Genomic DNA, 23644 nt, shown 5'->3' with positions numbered 1-23644 from the left:
TTCATCATTTATCATGCTGACTGAGGCAGGTAGAGTCTGAGATGCTGGTCTTGGGTTTTTTTGTTTGTTTTTGTTTTACAATTTCCCTGAGCATCACAGAGTCTGACTTTCGAGTGAATTTGAAGTGATACACATTCCTGGCAAGACTGTAGCATCGTCACACACCTGAATGTTCCAGATCACATTGATCAAATGCTAGCAGCACCTGCCTGCTACTTACACTCTTAATTCCTATGGAAGGAGTAACTGTGCATTTAGATTTTCATTAGGCAGCCTGGAGTCCTGTGAAAACCCTTTCATGTGACTAAATCTTGAGTGAAAAGTACCCAGTCAACAAGAAGAAAATTTCTGAAAACAGGAAACAAAAAAAACAAAAACAAAGAAAAAGACAAGGCTTCTCTTCAGACACATTTTTATTATTTTTTTTACAGTTAAAGTCATTTCTAAAGCAAATAACCTGATCTTCTTGTCTTACTATATGAACCTAAGAAATGATGATAGATAAGTGACTCCCATACCTTTTTAGATTGCTCTTTGACACCTTTATGATCATTTCACTTGGTTGCAATCATTTAGAAACTGTGCAGTAGACGCTTCATTTTGGCCAGAGGGTTTGAGTAAGCAATTTACTCAAGGGGCCACAAATCCAAGTGTTATATGCTGACTAATCTAGAACTTCAATTCTGAATGCCTTACAATTTTCTTTTCATTTTGTAGAACTCCCTCACAATAAGGCACAAATGCCAGGATCCTGAAACATTAGAAACACATACCTTTTGGCTCTTTCTTAAATCTCCCCTCTATATCATAAAGGTCAGTTTAATTTTAACCCAGGTCCAGTCATGGTTATTAAATGCCGATTAAAAACAGATACATAGCACTCACAGATCCACTCATACTTTGAGTCGATATTAACAGCACAAAACATTTTTAAAATCTAGGTGATTATAATAGCAATAAACTCATTTCTATTTATATCTCATTCTTATCCCAGTTTTCAACATTTGATAAACAGGACATAAAACAATTAGAAATGATCCATCCTTGGTATAAATATTAAATGAATAATTTAAGCCCAGCATTTCTTTTCAGTAGACTCTTACACACAAGACCCCAAAGCACAAAAGAAAACTACCGTAGCTCATGTAGATTTTTATTTGACTTTTTATTCGCTTGATCATTTTCTCCAACCCAAAGACAAGAATACACAGCATAAATTGAAAATATCCCATTTAATAGTTTACAACTCCTTATCTTTAGTCATCCTTTTATATTTTCAGTCTGACATTCACACTCACCTTGAAGCCACAGAACTGGGATAACAGTTCATACGAGTCAAAAGTGAACCTCATGCCTTCACCCTCACCCAACTAATCAGATACAGTTTTGTTTTCAGTCAGGGCAGGTCAGGAGTTCGGGTGTGTGTGTACAGATTCGGTTTTCAAAATACAGCAGATGCATTTTTCTTTTTATTTTTTTTTAATTCAACAGGGGAAGTTCATGAACGTGGTGGCAATTCAGACGCTTTCCCAAGCCCTTTGCACACTGAATTCACCCCAACAACAACAAAAAACAAACAACAACAAAAAACAAACAAAAAAAAATCCAAAAAACAAAACAAAAAAAAAAAAAAAGCAATAATCAATAAACCAAATAACAGATGCTTTAAAAACATCGACAGCAATGTGAGCACTATTTCAACAACTCCTTATTGTACATGTTAGTACTGACCCATGAAGGTGGTGTGACAGATTTGTATAATTGGAACTTTTCTAGCACTTCAAAAAGAGTCTTAGATCGAGAGTAGAAATGGTGTTATTTACACTGGTTTTCACATGCAGCTCAGAAGCTGAAAGCAATTGCAGCCAAAAATCATGTCCTATGTAGACAGAAGACATGTTGCACACCATCACATCCTCTCGGGCATGACTCTCTCTTTCTCTCTCTCTCTCTCTCACACACACACGCGCACACACACACACACACACACACACACACACACACACACACACACGCATCACTGACCACACCTCTGATGAGTACTTGATTCCATTTCTTCTCTTCCTTTTACAGTTACAGTGTCCAAAGCACTTATGTTGGGTTCATTTCCATTTGTAGGTTTTAAACAGCATGAATGACTGAATCATCAAAAGAAACCATCTGATGTGACGGACAAGGGTACATACTGGTTGAGTAAGACAATACAAACAACACAAAAACATTCAGGAACAGTATGAGTATCAAACTTCCTTTCCCATCCCTTCAGCCTTCCATTTTGCACAGCTCCCCCTTGTGGTTATTAGCCAGCTACACAGGCTTTTCCCCCTCTGCCCCAGTTTTGTTTTAGTTCTTGAACAGCAGAAATGGATTAAAAACAAAATTATAAAGACTCAGACAAAAAGAATCCACCCACTGCTGTTCATCATATCCTGCCTTGATTTACAGCCACTTAAAGTCTGGTTTAGAATAGCGAGGACCCAGATCGTTTTCTCTTTAACTGGTATATTGGAGATCACAAAGCGTTTACTGAAAGTTGTGGCATGCTATAATGGACTAAAAAAAGGACCCAAAAGAAAGCACTGTGTTGTTCTGAATACAGCGAGCGCACAAAATATCCATCGCGGTGAGCTGAAAAACCCCTTTGTGTGGCACTGATAAGGGCCTTGACTGTTTGGGTAGATGCAAAAACAAAAAGACAACCAGGCAGCTAAGAGAGATCACACACCAGAATAATGAAGAAAGAGGGGGGGGGGCTTCATTTCACAAAACAATTTGCAGATTGAAAAGCGTTTAATAGAGGTGAATTGTCAAAGAGTGCACATAAGGCCAGAAGGAAGAGCAGCTTCTTGGTAAATAAGCTGCTGCTCTTCCACAGGAAGCCACGGGTACATGAGGTGTTTGAGGGGCAGAGAAGCAGATGGAGCAGGGTGCCATTTCTGCTGCTGCCTCTGTGCAGCACTGTGCTTAGGTTTCTCAGTAGTACATCACCCATACAACATCTGTTAGGACAGATTTAACCCTTTTTTTCCCAACATCCAAAAAAAAAAGGAACCTCATCATGTGGCCCAATGACTCACAAAGTATCATCGTAAAAGAAAAGACGACATCATGAATGAAGCATGACAAATAGTAAATCATGAGCATGTCAATTGCATCCTTCTTAAGATTCTTTTTGTACATATATGCATACAATTATACTTTCTAGCTAATCTTTTTAAGTCTTCATGTGGGTTTTATTTAATCTGATCAGCGTTCGTTTTACAACTATATACAATGTACAGGCAGCAGATCATATACCTTTTACAATGAATGAGTGATGATACAGGGAAGTCTTAATAGACTAATGTTGACTAGATCTATTTAGACAATATACATTGTGAATAATTGGAATTTTCTTTTAGAAAATGGCATCTAAAAAAAGGATGAAAGATAGTACAAGAGACAAAAATTGTAAAAGCCCTCAATATGTACAGAAAAAAAGCCAATATAGCATTTGTCAACAACAGAAAAGAAGAAAAAAAGTTAAACTGAAATTATTTTCTCCATATACACATATCATAGCTCAAAAATATTTCCAAAGCTAATAGTCTCTCTGATTTGGTCACAGAAGTTAGAAGACAGTGAAGCATAGTGAAAATAATTACACCGCCTGATGAAGATCTCAGCACAGCATCGTCACAGGGCTGCTAAGGTTAAGTAATGAGATGCACAAACTACTGTTAGTTTCTCTCATGCAGATGCTCCCCCTGGATTCTAACTCGTGACTAAGCAAGATGTCAATCTACTGCCACTGAAGGTTAACAGAAAGAAAGAGCATTGTGAGGTATTAAGGTTACCGTCCCCAACAGCATGGTCAGAATTCTGATTTGGAGAGGACGAGAGCAAAGAAATCATACTCCAATCATCAAACAAACAGTCACCAAAGAAGAACCTGTCCCAGTATGTGATTCAAAGTCACATTTTAATTTTTGTTGACTTAAAAGGGGGCGTTGTAGTGATATTTGTACATTAATAGTTTGCAAAAAACACCTGAAACCTCGATGCCAGCTTAAGAAAAGTTTACATCTATTAGCTGCCATTATCTTTGTTTTTGTTTGTTTAGTTATCATCATCCATCAGGTATTTTAATGGGGGGGAAAAAAAAATCTGCCACACTGTAAAGAAACAACCAAGAAGATTAAAATACGTATGTGTCAAAACTAGAAAAACATTACTGCTGACATCCTCGTGAGCTCATGAGACTGATTTGGGGGTGACTGATTTTTAACTCGTCATTAGACTAAGCAGTGAAAAGGCTAAATGAAATCAAGTGACATACCCATTCTAATCCACCGGGACCATTTACCCCCTCAGATTGAAAACAGGACCATCACACAAGCAGACTTACAAACAAAGCTCATACAGAACTCAATAAATTCAGGGGCTTTTATCTAGCTAAGTCAGAAAGGCACATCACTTTGATATCAGGCATAAATTAAGTCAAATTACTGCAGAGATAAACAGACTTTCACACAAATAGTGCCAGTAAGATGAGCATCCCCATCAAAGAAGACATGAAAAAAAAAAAGATATGTGGGGAAATAAAAGCATTCAGTGCATGTAACTACATTCATAACAAGCTTAATTTACATGTATGTGCATGGTGACCACGTTCAACCAGGGTAAATAAATCTGAAATGTAACTCATCTAGACTCGGGACACAGATGCAGGAAAAGTTTAAAAACACAAACTTATTATCAGATCAATTTTTAGGCCTGGATTATATCCACTCTAACGAATGAACACCCTCAGACGAAGCAAAGCAATGAACAGTTGAATGTTTTACGTTGATCTAAAAGCTGCTGCTTTACTACAGATGAGATAAGAGCTGAGCAGGTTCTATGAAATTAGCCACAGGTGATCAAAGTGAGCATCTTGGATCTGTTTGTTCTTAATGTGACAAACTAACGCAGACGATTCCCTATAGAAACATAGGATAAAGAGGCCTACTGTCAGAGTCGGAAAAGACGAAGTCCAGGTGTGATTGTGATCCTAACGATGCTCAAACATGCTTTAAGCAAATTAATGTAATTCAAAATGAATACAACTCTGACAAGTTATATCACTCATGATGTGGCGGATCAAAAACAAGGTTACCCAACAAGTGTGTGACTGCACTGAATAGACCTTTCAAAGCTTTTTTTTTCCTGCTGCCTTTGTAGGATTGAAGGTTCATAGGTAAAACACCCAAATGCAAAGCCAATCATAAGTATCAAGGGAGCAGGGTTTCCACCTGCAAGTCCAAATAAAACTATGGTTACTGCAGTGCTTATTAGTGGGCAACACTTTTCTTCTACAGTGACTAGAGAAGTAAAGTGTACCACAGTGAATGGTGTGCATGTGTGCTTTTGTGGGTGATGTCGGTGCCGGGCAAAGGGTGTGTGTGAGAGAAACATACTAATCAAAGAGATCAGGAAACCAATTAAGAAAAAAAAAATAAGAAAAGTTCATTGATTGATATGTTTACCCAATTATTCGTGTGATGTCAATAGTCAATAGGGTCTTCGTAACATCTGCATTTTTCTCCTGTATTCAATGCTTTGCTGCTCCCCATGCAACTTGAGGGCAGCTGTCTGCACTGATGTCACGGGGGGCCGTTGGAAGAAAGGTGGGAGGTGAAAGGAAAATCGTTTTCATAGTTCCCTTGCTTGGGGCTTTTGAGAGCAACAGGAGCAGCTCATCACTGCCAGGACTGAGGGGGGAAGTTGTTAACCTCAGCCAGGTCTTGCACAGCCGAGCCTTTGTGGGTGTACGTCAGCTTGATCCTCATTCGTAGTTGTTGCTGAAATTTGGGAGGGGTGGATGGATTTATAAAAAAGGAAACTCCTCATGAGGACAAAAAGAAAAAAACAAAGCAAAAACAAATATGTATTCATTACAATTTGAGAAAAAAGGAACTCACCTTCTGTGGGTTGAGTACTCTGATGACCTGTGTGACAGTTCCCTGGTTAAGTGCTGGGACGACATTACTGCTAGGGGAAAGGAGCTGCAGCTGGAATGTCTGACAAACAGAGGGGACGGCGAGTTGGATGAAAATTTAATGATACCACAGAAGAATTGGGGTCATAAGAGCAGCTTAAAATACGGATACTTTCAATCAAGCCCTAGACAGCAACTGATCGATGGTCACTCGAAGCCACTCATCACCACTTTATCAAATTTATTCATTAGATAAGATGACTGTAAAATATTCCATGACACATATGCAAGGTGGCTGGTCAACTTACACCCAGTAGGCCCCCCCTTTGCAGTATGCGGGCAGAAACCCTGGTTTTATTTAAATCAACATAACCGGATACTACTTTAAGACTACAAAAACAAGAGCGCATAGTGAGACTTCACTTAAATTACACTCATAGGAACGTCAACATTAGAATATAAAAAACTGTACATTTCCCCATGAAACTAACAGTATTGTTTTAAAAGCCCATTACTATGGAAAAATACTATTTGAAGAGTTGAGAAGTTTGAAGATAAATCGGGTAAACAAGAGACCACATGGCAGTTACTAAAGATCCAGTAACAGCAACAGTTACCACAACATAAATATTAATAAAAGTACTAACAGCAATGTGTCATGTGATCTGAAAAAAAATAAGCATTCCTGCATTAAATAATAATTAAACACAACTAGTTGAGAGTACTGCGAATAACAGAGAAAAATAGCATACCAAAGACACTGCAAGTCTATTAATAATTAATTCCCACTAGCACTGACTGCTCAGTGTTTCCAGCTTACAGATCCAATATTTACAACATTCATGCAGGTTCAGCCTACAGAACAAGCACATTATTGGCACTGTGAGTTACTGAATAAGCCTAATGTCAGTGGAAACCCATTTACATAATGGAGCTAAATGAAAATGAACACTGTCGTGATTAGGAATTAACTACACTTTCGTCACATAATACCCGTGTTGGGCTGCTCACCTTTGGTACTGCAGCCTGAAAAACAAAATCGGTCATGTCTGCTTCTGTCGAGTTGGATGCGTGGATAGTGATAACCGCGATGTTGGGGTTGGGGTTAGCTCTCTCAAATGTAAAGTCTATTTTCAGGCCATTCTTGTTGTACGCCGTCATAGGAGGGATACCTACACAGAGAGGAGCAGATGATTAAAAAATGTAGATGTTACAGTACTAACGCTTCACAGGTTGGGTAAGTCCAGAAAAAAATATATAATGACCAAGTGCTGTATTATGTAAGGATTATGTCATAAAACAGTGTATATGTGGCAGTGGATGGTCAAGGTGAGAAACATACTCTCACCTGCAGCTACAATGTCATTAAAAAGGGGCGGTGAGGTGAGGCCATCCAAGAGGAAAGCGGGTTGGGAAGAGGGCACTGAGGTTGCAGGAGCAGGGGCTGGGCCGCCTGGGAAGGAGCAAGCAACATACGAGGGTTTAAAAGGACATGGACACAGAATGATGATATGCAGAGATTACTGATGTGTCATTTTCAAGGGGTTTAAGGGGGCATTGCAGCATTACTGAGCATGTGTTGTGTTCAGAATTAACATGATTATTATTATTATCCAGTCACACAATCACAGAAAAATCATAACTTTAGAAACATAGCTGGAATAAAAGTGGCAAATGAGAATGCTGATATACATGGTCCAACATTTTGGGTATCTGCATTACTTTTCAAGTACTGCTATAATCACTGCAAGTGCAATTTCTAGTTCATTAAGCAAAAAGTCATTACCCCATAACCAAAAATGTGAAAGTAAACCTATAGTAACAGATGTTTTACCAAAACCAAGCAGTAGCCTAGGCTGGGAATCACATCCACACTGGTTATTAAAAAAAGTTTATAGCAGGCTCTTAAAAAAATAAATAAATAAAAGGTGTAATAGATGTGTAAACAGAGTACTCTACCACTAAGTGAGAGGTCACCCAGTAAATCAAGCAGCTCTCCTCCTGCTGAAGCTGGCTTAGTGGGCACCGTGGTCTGAATTACCGGCACCACATCGTTACCACCCAGCAAGTCTAATAAATCATTAGCCTGTGGAATGGGGACAAGACATTAACATGATAAGTATATGTATACCATTTTAAATGAAAATGATACAACAAAAATAAAATACTCATCAACAGACTTAAATGAAGCTGGTTCTAAATTCAATAAAAATATGGTTTCCTAAAGAAACTTAAGACAAATAGATCTATCCTGTTAATTGTTCATTTGACTACAGACGTGTGTTTTCCATGATAATATAAAGGCTGAAAACAGTTCTTACCTGGTTGGTTGGCTGGGTGACGGGTGGTGGATGTTTTGCTTCCACAACAGACGGCTCAGCCTCCCCATTAGTCTGTACAATCTCTGTGGGGCCATTAGAAGCAGTTTTCTCCATAATGGGCATTCGCTCTAAGAGAGCTGGCCTATTGTCAGGGAACAAACAAGGACAAAAGACAGACCAAATTCAACCACTTTAGCTTCTTTTTCTCCTTTTCTTTCCCCGCCCTTAAATCTACTCAGTGCTACAATGTGCCCGTCACAGATATGAGTAATTTCCTAGTAAAGTAGTTTCACCTCATATGGTCGTATTTCTTGAAAAGCGCATTGTACTCCACAGCTCTCTGCTGAAGCTCCACATCGATGCTACTGCCATATATCGAGACCACCTTCTTGATTCGGCTGAAACAAAAAGTGAAGGTAGAGCTGGTTATTACACATAAACTTTATTTCTTACTTTATTTTATTATTATTAAAACATGGATTGTTTTTCAAACACACTAGAGCTTAAAAAGTGAGATACAAGTGCTTTATGTATTATGACTCTATGTCTTGTTATTTCTCATTACCAATAATAAACACTCATATATTTAGGGTCCACTGAAAACCCCTTCAAACTCTCTCAAAGGAAATGCTGTACTGAATAACACATGTAACCATCTTAAGATCATGTGACAGTAAGTCAAAAGAAAGACTTAGCCATTGTAAGTTTAAAAAGCCATTACTCACTTTACACTAGTGAAGCGAGTAGACAGCTTCATGATAGCTGTAAGGGCGTAACCCCGGGTCACAGGTGTGGACAGGTTGGACACCAGGAGGCCTTCCAGCACGTCCAGAACCTCATCCTCAGTCACCTTTGTTCAAAAAGAAAAGAGGAAAACAGAAAATCTCATGAGCAGGTTATGTCATCTTAAATCTTGTTTTTGTATATGCTCTTGAGATGTTTGTGTACCTGGATGGGCTCCTCCTCTTCACACTGCCCAGACACAAGCAGGTCCCCATACTCTCCTATGCACCAGGATGCTACCTGCACTAGAGGTTGCTACACAACACAGAAATAGAAATCACCCTCTCACACTAGCTTGAAATACCAAAGTTATGTTATATAATACATTCTATTAATGTATGCTACAAAAAAAATAAATAAATAAAAAATATGGAGACATCACAAATCTAAGCATGACCCAAACAAGAAATGCTCTAACCTGTGAGATGTCATCCAGCAGAGCTTTGTAAAGTCTCTGTACTGTGTAGGCGTGCATCTCCACGCTGTTTGTGATGAGCTGGATGAGGTTAGGAACGGAGTCGTCTCGCACGTAGCTCCCTGCCTGGAAGGATGAGCAGAAACATCAATGAGAAACGCGAACGAACTTTATTTACCTGTAGATCTGCAGTAAACTAAACCTCAGTTGGCCACGGAGTACTGTTACTAGATTTATTTGATTTGTAGTACTCAAATGTAATACCCAGAACTACTAGTGAACTAAACAACAATCAAAGGACTTTTTAGGCATTAGAGTTTTGTGTATTTTACTTACGGTTGTCAGGACTCTCATAATGGTGTCTATGTGCCATCTTTTTGAAGGAGCATATCTGTAAGATAAACAATACACCCATTAGGCCCAGCAATGGACTAAAAATGTAAATGTATCAAATTCAGAAGAGCGTCGACTGCTAGGAGATAAATGCTGTCAGAGAATAAAGGTGTCAACAAAGTCTGTCAGACGATGGATCACTCATTGTATCATCATACAGCATTTCTGTGCTGGCCATAAAAAGAAAGATATATACTAGATTTTCTAATTCATATAGATACATTTAACTTGTACCAAGTAGTACCAAACCAGAACCTTTCATGCTTAAAGTACAGAAAACACACACAAAAAAAGAGAAAGTGAAACCCAGAAAACTTTAACAACCTTGAACATGACAAGGTCAGCCAGCATGTGTTTTACACTTCAACAAAGTAGCAGTGGCTAAACTTGTAAAGTGTGGTGAAGTCTGTATCAGTGTCATACTTCTCAGCAGCTAGAAACACTCCTGATGCACAGTCTGCTTTGAATTCAGGGTCACAGGAGTCCAGGAAGTAGAGCAGCTCTTTCATCATGCCTCTAATGTTGTTGCCGTTCACAAGCGCAAAGCTCAGTTCCATTGCACGTCTACACAGTAATGAAAAACAGACGAGGGTCAGAAAAAAAAAAGACAAAAAACCCAAAACAGCATGACATGTTAAGTTATGTGTAGCACCGTGAATCACCTCTTGATGGACACGTCCAGGTCTTTTAAACAATCCACAATGGTGCTCCGATGCCTCTGCACTGCATTGTGGTCCGTTTGTACGGTCTTTAGTAGAGATGTCAATGCCACATATCTGAAGTTGATTAAAGAAATGTCGACAGGTTTTAATCAAACTTTAGATAAATCGATGGCTTCAAGGTGAAATACTCCAGGCAATTTATTTACCTTATATTTTTGTCATTGTTAAGAAGGAAGCGACCTAATATGTTAATGGCCAAGACCTGTAAGAAAGAAACAAGCATTCAGATGAGTTAAAATTTACAAAAAGATTCTCATAACCTTTTCCTAAAATGAACTCACCCTCAGTCCACTTTCAGACTTGATGTCCATTATAGTCAGTACAGTCTCGTACAGGATTGCATTGCCTACATTTTTACTCGTCTCCGTGTTTGTAGCAACCTGCAAATATACAGACCGTGGATTTGTCAGAACAACACTTAATCTGTGAGGACTTAAATCTAAGCAATTTTTTTTTCAATTCCAACCTGCGCAAGAATGTCATTCATTGCTTCACTGGAGTCGTCATCACCCTTGCCTAAAATTCGCAGTAGTCTCAATATCCGCACCTAAGAAAAAGAAGAAGCAGCAGTCCTGTCAAATGTGATTTACTTTATTGTTACTCACAAGCCGCTCCTTGCTTGCTGCCATTTTCTCTCAACAGCCAATCATTTGGCAGCAACTCAATGCATCTGTGGTCAAGACAACCTGCTGAAATTCATACCAAGTGTGAGAATGAGGAAGAAATAACTATAAACCTGCTTGCTGGTGCCAGAGTATTTTAGAAACTGCTCTACTCAGATTTCCCAACACAAACTTCCCAAGGATTTACAGAGAAAGATTTTTTTAAAACTGAAAATCCAGTGAGCTGCAATTCTCTAGGTAAAAACATCTTGCTGATACTAGAGTTCAGAGGAGAATGGCCAGACATGTCAGGCAACAGTAATTCAAATAACCACTTGTTTCAGATACCAAGTACACCAATCACCTCTGAATATGTCAAACCTTGAAGCAGATGGGCTACAGAAGCAAGACAAAGACAAACAAAAAAAACAAAAACAAACAAAAAAAAAAAAACACCAGGGGAGGGAATCCTGTCAGCTAAAAACAGGAAACTGAGGCTACAGTTTGCACAGGCTCACCAAAATGTTCCTGGTTTCGCCAGTCTTGATTTTTACCGATATTCGGATGGCATCAGAATTCAAAATAACATGAAAGCACAGATCCAACAGTTTAGGCCGCTGCTGCTACTTTAATGGTGTGCGGAATAGATACACTTTACACCCGTGAGTACTGAGAATTTTTTAAAAATCCTGCAGCCTAGCTGAGCATTTTTGCTGGCCACGCCCGTCCCTTTATGACCACACTCACGTTGTTGAATATGTCCAATGAAGAATTAAGACAGTTCTGAAGTCAAAAGAGTTCCAACCTGATACTAGCCAGGTGTACCTAATAAAGAGTGCAGTGAGTCTAAATCCTAATGATGGTTAACAATCATCATCAGATGATTGTTAACTGTTGTACCGGGTAATTGTATAATGAAAAAAGTGAGATTTACCTGCAGGAAAGGGTCACTTATGCCTGACACATCATGCTCAGGAGAGTATCCAGACATTATTAGGTTCTTCAGGATTCTCACCAACTGTGGAACAAGCTACAAAAAACAAAAACAAAAACGAGAAGAGGTGTCACAATATTTTGTTAAACTCTCTGAAATATGATTCTTTAAATCATTAATGTGTGTAACACTACTATTAATGTTTGAAGTTAATGATTTCTCAGTTAAAGCAGCAAGTTCTTATGCAATGCAAAGGGGTTGGGATTCTTGTTTATTGATGCAGAGCAATATGGTTAAAACGTGTGTGACTAATTGAGATTGTGAAATCAAAAACTTGACTGTACAAATGTATTGGGTTAGAACATCTGGCTTCGAGAGAAAAAGAAACTCTGCATACACACTGCTATGATTTTGAGCATGGCTAAGCAAAGAGTAGTAGCACTAGTTTAAATTAATTCTAACATAAAGTGCATTAAAGCAGGAAACTTCCCATCACATTAATATCATCTATCCTACATAGTTTCAGTTTTTCAGGGCTTTAAAAAACAAAAAAACAAACAAAAACAAAAAACAACTGGTCATCAAAGCATGACAGTTTGGGAAATAGTTTGGCATCTTACACAGCACTAAATCAGAAAACCGGGTACCGTTTTCAACCATGCCTATTAGTATAATAGGCTTGGGAAACATTTACTTTTGTGTTTCACTGGAGGGAAGCCAGAGCTTAAATTGATGTGCAGGAAGAACTAAAATTTGTGCTAGAGGCAAAAAACTGCTTCACAGGGAAACTCGAAATTAACACTACACGGGCAGCTTACAACACCAACTGTACAGTGATAGCCAAAACCAATAGGGGCGGTTAAGCCAACTTCAAGTCGGCGGACAGCAAAGTTAACTAGCAGTAGCTGGCTCTCCTGACTTGGTGTTCTTGGTAAGGTGAAGAGCATAAGAACTGAGGGCTGACTGTGATGACAGTTTGGTATCACTGATCTGCCTTAAAGGCGTGAATAAAGGTGTCTTCAGCCAGGACATGTAGCGGTGTGATATCCCATACTTTGTGTGTTTTACCTCATTCGTATCCTTTAAGGAACAGAAATTATAGACAAAACTTTGTTTAGCAGTACAGTGCATGCAAGCCCAGTTGTTGTATATTCTTAAAAATTAAGGTGAGAAGCTTGCAGCATGTAAATAAAACAGTTCTGAGATGACAGAAGAACTTTTTGCTTTCCAATTTTACTTTCATGCTGCTTTGCTACATCAAGCTTTCCAGGCCATTTCACTTGACAAGATCTTTTTTTGCAGAAGGTACGACAAGAAAAAAGCAAATCCAAATCAGAGTAGGATATTAAAAGGAAATTTTAAATAGAAGACTGAGTTGTCCTTAACATGACATCCCAGTGCAACTTTTGCCAAACTGTTTCTCAAAAGTCAAAAATAGCTAAGAAAGTTACTGATGTCACAAAATAAGCTTCCAAGCCTTTTCGCAGTGATATTTAGTGAAAACATTGTTCACTGGTGACAACACCTGTGGCAATTACGTGGAAACACACCAACCTGACTGCCTCTAAATAGACACTGATCAAATGAGTGGCTTATTTGGCAAAGAAATTCAAAAACATTCAAAACAATAGTGAGAAATGTATCTGACAAATGGACCAAGAACTCTTTATAAGATTCAAAAACACCGACAGTAATGATCACCGTACAAGTTAAAGAAATTAAAAGATTTCTAAATTAAAACACAACATGACATTACTGAACACAAATCTGGTTACATTTGAGGTGACTGTGAGGAGTGATTACTATTTACAGCATGCACCAGCTATGAGATCAGAATGTACTCTTACCTTCTCATTCTAACACAATGCAGGAATTGTAACAAAGACAAATGACAGAAAAAATATGAGGTAGATGTTAGGGAGGGGAAAACTGGAAATCATTCACTTTCAGAGAGCTTAAAAATAATGTTCAGATCATGAGCATGAGGAGTGGGGTCTCTGGCATAGTTTTGTTACACCTAGAGAGGGAAAGGTACAGTTGGTAGCAGTTGAAATACAAGAGGAAAAGACAGTGGTAGGAGATAAAAAGACTAAGACATACTCTGAATGTCGAGGAAACCTCTAGCGCATTCCAAACCTCAAACAGTTAAAATGCTTATCTAGCTTAGCTACAACAAAAGAAAAAGTGTAGGCAAAGGAAGAATGAAATGTGACGTAGGCCTTAAGACAAATGCATAAGTAACTTCTTTAAGGTCCTTTAAAAAATAATCTGTACCTTTCTGAAGTGGGCCAGCATGTCAGGACTTCTTTCACACATCTCAGTGAGGAGGACAACTGATGTATGGAGAACACCTGGGGGACCAAACGATGACAGGATGACACCACTTTTAAGGAAAATGCTAGCATGAGTTGTTTTGCTCTATGAATCACCCATTTGTTACTACAAAAAACAAAACAAAACAGTAATTAAACACTTTGATGGACAGTGAGCAGTCACACAGAGACTCAAGTCAGAAAAATATGCCATATATGGTAACTGTAACAGGTGACAGCACCATGCCTCTGACTTTAATATATCCAACAGGCTAATCATTCCCTTGTGACCTTATATTATTGCTACAAGGCTGAAAACTAATCTTAAGGACATCAGTGGAAAGCAGTGGCAGCTGTGTTTTCAAGCCACACAGTTGTAAATATGTTACATTATAAAAATAAATGTTGAAAGTTAGAAACTTGGTCACATTATTGATTTGACTGGGTGCTGGCAACATTCAGACACATGGTCTGTTAACGATATGCATGATTGTGGTTGCATAGGAAAGTCCACATTACCAATACCTGACATTGCTTTGTGTATGTATAAATCTATCTTGCAATACAGAGCAGTAACTTATAAAATAAAAATACAACTGCTTAATGAGAAGCAAACATTACTGCACTGCCACAAAATGTTAAGAACAACAACTTATTTTATCTGTCCTCGGGATTCCCATACACTTGTTTGCCATACACCTACGGGTCATTTTTGACCCGAGGACAACACAAGGGTTAAAAAAAACAACAACAACAACAACAACAACAAAAAAAAAAGCCAAAACAACTTTTCCTTTGATATATCCTCTGTATGCTATAACACACAAGCCCCTGGAGTATCTAACAGACTCATTAATTCCACCACCCTCTGCAAAGGACGACAGAGAAAGGGCATCAGCTGCCCAGCTGTTATGAACAGACCAATATGAGTGGCAGGAAAGAGAACACACTCCGTTTTTGTGCAGGACAACCGCATTTCCCCATGAGCCAGCAACTGCATCCCGACAAACCATTTACACTTACCGTGGTTCTTCTCGCTCAGCAGGTTTTTTGTTGCTGGAAGGAACATTTCCATGAGTTCTGGGACCTTCCTGATGACATGTACGGCACACAATGCCGCCTGTAGACAAATATACAAATATTTAAATAAGATATGCTGAAGCCTTTCACACAATCTCTCCTTTTTTTGAGTGTTGGGTGTGGTGTTAAGTGCTTAGCACACATACCTACCTTTCACCCGCAACACATTATTAAAGTAGTAGTAGTAGATAATTAAAACATGACAAGAGTAAAGCTCACCTTTTTCCTTAAGTAGGAGTTGGACGTTTTAAGCAGCTTCTCGACCTCTCCTGCCAGGTCACGACACATTTCTGAAGAACCCATGCAGCCTAAAGTACACAACGCCAGGCCCTGGACATACTGTGTGCTGTGATTCAAATCACTGGTGTGGGAGAAGAGAGTCAAATAAGTCACGGAAACAAAGAGTCACTTTATATGCTATCCCAGAGAGGAGCATATGAATACTTCACAATCTTATGAAGACTATGAAGAAGTCGATGAAGAAGGTTTTACAACTGTGTTCAGAGGACCATAAACTCATATTTTAAGTACTGGACTAAAACTTTTTTTTTTTTAAATTTAAGTGTGTGTGTCTTAACCCAGTGTAGCCTCCACTTACTTCTTAATGCAATTTGTCATTAGGAGATGGACATCCTGCCTCTCGTCCAAAAGCAGCATAGCTCCCAAATAACCTATTCGTTTGTCAGTGAACTTCTGGGAAGCAATCAGCTTCAGACACTCCAACTAAAAGAAAAAAAAACGCATCATCAAACTATTCAGAGGTGCAAACTTAAAACTCCTTTGTATACATACTGCCCCCCCCCCAACATAACCAAACATACCTGTCCAAAGTGCGCTGGGTAGCCCAACATGTGCATATAAAGCAACTTTGCGACATTTCTGCAACGGTACGTATTGTCTTCCTCTCTAAAGGATGAGCGGATAGCAGCACACTCTTTCTGGATCATCTCACGCTCCTCTGCCTGGGTCCGTGCTGTCCGGATAGTCCGGATCAGCTCCCGCAGTCTGATCGGAGCTGGCATTCTCTGGGAAAACACAAAGAAAGGAAACCAGTTGGCATCAGGACAGACTACACTAATGCAGAAAAGCTACAATTCTGAAATTTAAGACGAATATAGAACTCTCCAGTCTGCAGCATGGTATGTCACTTTTTTACCTAAAATATGACAACGTATACTAGAAACCAAGAAAGGGTTTTAGCTGCTGTGCATGTAGGCAGAAATGTAGGTTTTACAGGTACCAATCAACAGTCTAGACTTCACTTCCTAAAATGTTCGCTGAAACTACAATCATAAATTTTACTTGGGTAGCAAGAATAACAAAAGGATTTTATGTTTTTAGGAATAAAAAGTATTTGTCAGTTTTCCAGTAAAACAGACTAATTAAAAAAAATCCATGTTGTGTAAGATTTGACTTTAGGTGGAAACTGTCTCTTTTGTTTAGATCTTTAAAAAAAATAAAATAAAAGTGCAAAGGCAAAGAAGAAATGGTGAAATTCAATCCTTGCACAAAGAAGCTTCTAAGCAAACACAAGCTACAGAAAGATGTTTAAATATTTATGAAGGCACATGCTTGCTTGAAAATCAACTTTTATGCATTTGCATCTACCAATTACCCGAAACGACACTTTACCAAAACAGATCCAAGAGCTACAAAGATGAAAACATGAATTGCAAACTGCATGTTAAATGAACTCTTCGATGAGGCAAATCTAACACTTATATGAATATTACAAGAAAGCTGTGAGCCAATGCAACAAATCTCGGGGAAGCTTTTGCCATCCTCTAGAAGAAACTCACCCGGATAGTATCCATACTTTATCAAGTATACTTTCATTTTATACAAGCACAGAACACCGTTTCGTTGGCAGGGTTGGAGATTTTTTTAACATGTTAGGAGAGAGCTATTCCGGTCTGTACCAGTGAGTAAATTATCTTGTACCAGTGAGTAAATTATCTTAAATGACCAGGGTTTAATGATTACTACAGCACAGAGACTGAGAGCAAAGTCAGTTCAATTTATTTAATATGCAGCCCAGCAAATGTCAGGTTGTTGGAGCAGACGGGAGGCTTGCAAAATGTGCTCAGCCAAGTTGAATTTAACACAATAACATTTTAGAGAATATTTAAGTTAAAAACCAAGTTTTTAACTTGGTTTATTCAGGTAATTTTACTAATGACCACACATTTCTAACATCCACCTTAATTTTAACTGTCAAATAAACTGGAAAGTTATTAATTGTGGTGTTTTACTGAGCAATAGGTACATTTTGTCTCCCATCTAATGGAAAGCTTTTATGTAGTAGGATGCAGGACATAATTAAGCTGCTACTGCAACAGAAATGATGGTAATTACTTGATGAGCAAAGTCCTAACTCTATCCAACTCCAGCTATGCAGTGCTGAAGTGGGAACATAATGCACTCTGACATATGAACCAGAGCAAAGAGCTGATGGCATAGCAGATCCACAACATTTTTCAGGAACAATCTCACGGACCCATAATAATCACCGTATTGGTTGTGTTGCACACAAACAGTGACTTTGCCACAGTTCCATACAATTTATACCAGCACTGAGGGCATGAGTAATGCAATATTCCACATACAATACGTGTTGCCAGAGGCATGCACTGAAGCACCACTCCTGTTTTTCAGACATAACCTTCACATCAGCACTGGTTCAGGAGACGTTGTCAAAATCGGAAAAAAATAAATCTTTGAGTTTTTCCTTTTTTTGCTCCAAAGTTTTTTCAAGACAGACTCATTTTCCTCACGGTCTCTTTGAAAGCCTCATTCAAACTGATACAACATTTCCCTCAGTATAATCTGTAAATGAACTTCTGTACTGATACAATATTATACTAAAAAAACAAACAAACAAAAAACCCACATGATCGTAAATTCGTTTTTTCAACCCTGAAGCTACAGAAACAGAGGTGCATGACCGGCCAAAACACAAAAGCACGGTTCGCGCCAGCAGATGACGTCACTTTTGGCGTACACCGCTGTTGCAGAAGGTGAGAACAGCAAGTTTAATGAGCCTGTCAGTCCTCTAAATGTGCGACTGCATCGATTAGTGCTTTATAAAATAATGTCTACGACCTTAACCGAGTAGCATACAGTAAAAAGATGGTTAGAAGTCACAGGCTTTCCTTGGTTTTATCGTCTAGATCAGCGATTCCCAAAGTGTGGGCCAGGGACCGCTGCTAGGCTGTGAAGGCACTGCAGGTGGACTGCAGTATAAGCAAGTGAATTAATTTAAGTTGCACTTAAGTTTGTGTCCAAGTGGTAGGTTTGTCACACATTGGCCTGCATATGACTGGTTAGCATTACCAATTTACAGCCAACACCCTTTTGCTTGTTTTTGAAGATTTGAGATCGGCTGGTTTTTAAGTGGGCCACAGCACTCTTGACTTTGGAAAGGAGGATTTTAATAACATTCACAAAACAAAAATTATTATATTTTTGGTTCATAAACAATCTCATACTAGCAGGAAAAAAGAAGTTTTATAAAACAGTGATACACAGTAATTTAACGTATTTTTTTATTCATTTTGTAGTCAAGAGAGAATTTATCCCTCAGAGGCAATTACTGCTGTCATGATAAATATTTGCTTTTGAGTTTTTGACTTTTTTCCTCCTCAAACATCTTAATGAACCATAAGTGACACTGTATGAAACAAGAAAAACAGATCAACCATGTGGCTCTATTAAATCATTACATGAACACATAATGAAATCAAGCCTCTGATTTATCCACAACAGCTCTCTCATGTCTTATGGAAATCTTATGTTGTCAGTGTAACAAGAAATGTACAATCTCTGACTGTTTAGAACAGGCTTTTATGTAACCAAATACAAACTTTACATCTGTCTACAATATACCTGATTACATTGGCCAGTATTCAGTGGAAGCTAGATTTTTTCCATCTGAATGAATAAAGAGGGGCGGAAAAAACTCCTTAACATTTCGTTATTAACGCTAACACTTGTGGGATCAAAGGAAATCCTCTGAAATTATGCCAGTCTGAAGGAAATAAGGATACACACACACACACACACACACACACACACGAGAACATCCTTTGCTGAGTAAGGTGGTGGCTTGTGGACAATCTAAGAATTCACTTTGATCAAAGAAGAATAGGAAGGGTGGTCAGGCAAGGCCACACTTTAATAAAGCCAGAGACTTACTGTTCATCTTAACACCGTTTAAATTACCTGCACTGAATGGACCCAGTGTTGGGCTCCATTAATCATGGCTCCCCGACTCTTGCTGTGCTCATAATCAAATGTGTACACATTAAAGAACGTAAATCCAGCCACTGCTGAGAGCTGATTAAATTACAGTTTCACATTCTTGCAGTTGCAAAACAGCAGCACATTCTTCTACAAACAAAATATCAATTTTAATTGCAAATTACTGACATTGCCTTCAGATGAACAGTGTAGTTTGCCTTCTCATCCACAGATGAATGTGAAACTGCGGTGGGGAAGCAAGCTTGTTCAATACTTGTCGAGCGACAGCTTTTAGTTCACTTTATTGTTCCTCACTACAAAGACCAAATTTTGTAAAATTGTTTCTGTTCTTATCAAAGGTTTTTGGCCTTAAATGAGTTTCGGGAGGCTTAATTTACTAAACAACACTTTGTTTTTTCCTTTATCAAATAACCAGAAATAACAAGAAAATGGAGCAACTTCTATTTTGTAAGGCAACAACCCCTCAAAGGCCCATTTCGAGCTAGGATAAACCCTGATAATATTTATATACAAGAAGAACAGCTGTTATACTGCATCCAGATTGCTTTGGACATTTTTACACTCCCCAGACCATATAAAAGCCTAACACTATGAGTTATCGCATGCATCTTCTGACATGTTTTGCATACACTGTGAAACATTCATAGAAGAGCTAACCCAAATCTGTTTTCAAAGAGCCTGACAACCAGCAACAGGTTAAAAAGCACGTAACACTTCCCATTTACCACAGGGAGCAGTCACCCTGTCGACTCAGACATCAGTCTAAAGATGTCGAGACACAAAGCACCACTTATTTTTTTTATGGTTTTAGATTATATTCCTAAATGCCACAAGCACTGTATGGGTAGAAATAGAAAGCATGATGTAACATCCATTTATGCTGTCTTTTTTCCCTTTTTTTAAAGAACTGCACATTTAAAGTAGACAAAAAGGTCAGACAGCTCCAAAAAGAACCATATACAGAGCTGTGACTGGCAAACTTTGGCAGACTGCATAAGGTTTTTGTTTTTTTTCTTCCTCTCACCATTCAGCTAGACATCAAGACGTTCTAAATTAAATAATACCAACACAGACTATTCTACTGCTTCTTTTATAACCAACTATAGATGCTCGGCTTTACAGAGCTACAAATAACTAAACACTGAAATTCAAACGTGAGTATCAGCTTTGACATGGATTACATTTACACCCTGGTTCCTATGTGCACATTCAAATGTTGAGTACCGTACTTGTGTACGGGGAAGAAGCACTCGTAATAGTCAAAATATTCTGTCGGGTGTTTTACATGTACTCACTCCAGACCTTTATGGTTTTCCAGATTTTGTTTTCATCTCTTAGCAAACATGCAGAGATCAGACAGATCAAAAAGCCTGCCGATTTCTACATCTATGTGCAACTGCAAATAGTCATTTTACTGTTTGCAGCTACCACGCCTTTCTTCTACCACTTAAAAGATCTTAACCTGCTGAAGACAACACTGAAAATAGAGAAATTTCTTTTTTTTTGTCTGATGATCAAAAGAGCCATCAAAGAGCCAATAATGAGATCGACTTTAAATTCAGAGACTCTGAAGGCACACAGGAGATCTACAAAGGTCTGTGTGTGCCTTCACCATCAGTTGGAGTCAGTTAAGCTAAGCACTTCTTAATTTAGCTTTGTCAGCCTGCAAATTGACAAAGCCTGCTGGAAACTAGCCCTGCTTAGAACGGGTCTTTGGTAAGCTTTTCCTGCTCAAAACTAATCAGAGGCAAAATGTGCAACAACCCCAATGCTAAAATGAGGAGGAAAAAAGACAAAATAACAAATGGCATTTACAGTACCTTATTTATCACTATGTTTGTGCGGCTATTTACTTAGGGTAAAACCATAAAGACTAATCAGTTTCTGTCCAAACAAGACACAGAGACAGTGCTAAATCACTCAGTACTTAGGTTGGCCAAATGACATTGATGTGGAGTCAAAATGAATCCTAAACTGGAAACCAAACCAAAAGATCTTAAATAGCTCTGAGGCAAAGCCTGGAGCTATCTGATTTCACATTGTGTGGGGCACTGATATGCAGACACAGTGATCATGTTAAGTTGTTTCAGTGCTGTGTGATTAAATCACGCTAACCCTGCTTATAATGCACCTACTCAAGTGCATTTTATGCATGGCATCACTGTCATTAGAGGTAACGGTTAAATGTTTTTAATTAAGGTCATAACTGCATGTTTCAAGCACAACATTATGCGCCGTTCTATAATAATGCATCCTGGCTATTCCTTTGCTACAACTAAATATGACTTTTTTATCGTTAACTCTCACCTAACTACAGTTAATAACAATAATAATAACCTACCCCATATAACAGACAATACATGTGAACAGAAAAGGTAATGCAGGACAACATACTGCATATTTAGTTTTATAAAGTGAAGCCAGTAGGAACTGAATATGGCTGGAATCTACAGTACTGCGTGTGACTTGACTGTGAGGAAAGTAAAATTATACATTTAACAGGTTGATTTTCATTAGGCCTTCAAACGTATCAGTACAGTTGGTCCGGAATCCCTCGAAAGCCCACGTCAAGCATACAGATAAAGTAAACTGCGCGTCAAAGGCGTTGCAATACACTTGGCTGGTTTTGTGTGTCGGTGCCACAAACAGTGGACCTGAAGAGCTTACTTCGACCTAAGCTTGTGGAGGCGTAATTTACAGCTCCTGTCAAAAACCGTAGAGAAATCACCCATACTGTACGTCACCTCATTTGCTCACTTCCTACTTGCACCTGACTTCCTTAACACTTACATGCAAAGTGATCCTGGAAAATGAATTAAACTCGGACGTTGACAACGCAGTTATAAAAACAAAAAAAGCGCGTGTCTAGGTCTTTCCTTCTCATTTAACAGCTTGTCAACACTAATTAACCATCTCACGAAACTGGACAAAAACCCAAGTCCACGTCCTCAGAACACCAAGCTAGCTATCGTTAGCTTCCTTGGTATTTCAATTAAACGCTAACTTACGGATTAAACGCTTACAGTTGGTTACATATTAGGAAAGTCTAACTGTATTAATAACCACGCCGTGAAGTGTCACATGCTTAATATGACTTAGAAAACGCAAATCACACCTCTGAAGAGCCAGCTAACAACTAGCTAATTTAGTAGCATCTTAAAAGGGCAAGATATCATGATGACACTACAGGAGTAGCTTCATCTTAGCTGGCGCTGTATTACATTAAAGTTTACATCATCGGCTGTATACAATCAGAGGCAGGCCATTACACCTGACTCTGATCGCCGATTGATCAGGACATAATGCAGTTTAGGCCTTCTTGAGGCATTTGGATTATCAAGCTAACGTAGCCACCTGACCATTAGCTTGCTTCTTCATTACCTTAACCGAATACTCTCTGAATTAAATGCAACTTGTGCCCGCTAGTTAGAAAGACAGGAAATAATACATTGTCACTGCGCGTTGCCTTGATGACTTTGATTTAGTGGACACAGCATACTGCTGAGCTACACATCCCTAGTCCAGCAAGGCTATAACTATGCTAAACATGCTAGCTAACTTAGCACAGCCCCGGTGCACTAAGGGCTGCGACTTCCTATGCAGCGCCACAGTGACAGTTGTCAACGTAAATACAGTCAAACCGCGGACAACTACTCACAGGCAAAGCCATTTCCCCAAATTTATGCCGACATATTGTTGCTAGGATGTACTTACTAGCCGTAATGATGCCAGAAAATGACTGGAATCGTCTCTATTAGCAATGGAGGGAGGAACACACTAGACATGCAAAATGGTGGCTACTCCAGCCTCAGCACATCTACCGCAGGCGGAGGGTTACACTGACAGATCGCAAGGGGTTCGCG

General features: G+C 38.8%; 1 protein-coding gene across 1 annotated transcript; it reads right to left on the bottom strand.

Annotated features, from left to right (window-relative positions):
* Positions 1-1146: 1146 nt before the first annotated feature.
* Positions 1147-23618, bottom strand: ap1g1 (adaptor related protein complex 1 subunit gamma 1). Its single transcript, XM_084933617.1, has 23 exons — positions 23496-23618; positions 16343-16546; positions 16120-16244; positions 15741-15882; positions 15465-15561; positions 14404-14480; positions 12130-12225; positions 11060-11140; positions 10875-10973; positions 10740-10795; positions 10534-10647; positions 10295-10435; positions 9815-9869; positions 9482-9604; positions 9229-9318; positions 9006-9130; positions 8574-8678; positions 8281-8422; positions 7919-8045; positions 7308-7412; positions 6971-7131; positions 5943-6041; positions 1147-5822 (listed from the first exon to the last, which is right to left on the bottom strand). Exons 2-23 carry the CDS (start codon positions 16541-16543, stop codon positions 5721-5723), a joined length of 2463 nt encoding a protein of 820 aa, XP_084789743.1. The 5' UTR covers positions 16544-16546; positions 23496-23618; the 3' UTR covers positions 1147-5720.
* Positions 23619-23644: the final 26 nt, after the last annotated feature.

The sequence above is a fragment of the Perissodus microlepis genome, chromosome 1, assembly GCF_051167445.1.
Source record: "Perissodus microlepis isolate ML-2025 ecotype Zambia chromosome 1, ASM5116744v1, whole genome shotgun sequence".
Classification (NCBI taxonomy): domain Eukaryota; kingdom Metazoa; phylum Chordata; class Actinopteri; order Cichliformes; family Cichlidae; genus Perissodus; species Perissodus microlepis.
The sequence above is the reverse complement of the archived record's forward strand: the minus strand, read 5'-3'. Positions and strand labels throughout refer to the sequence as shown.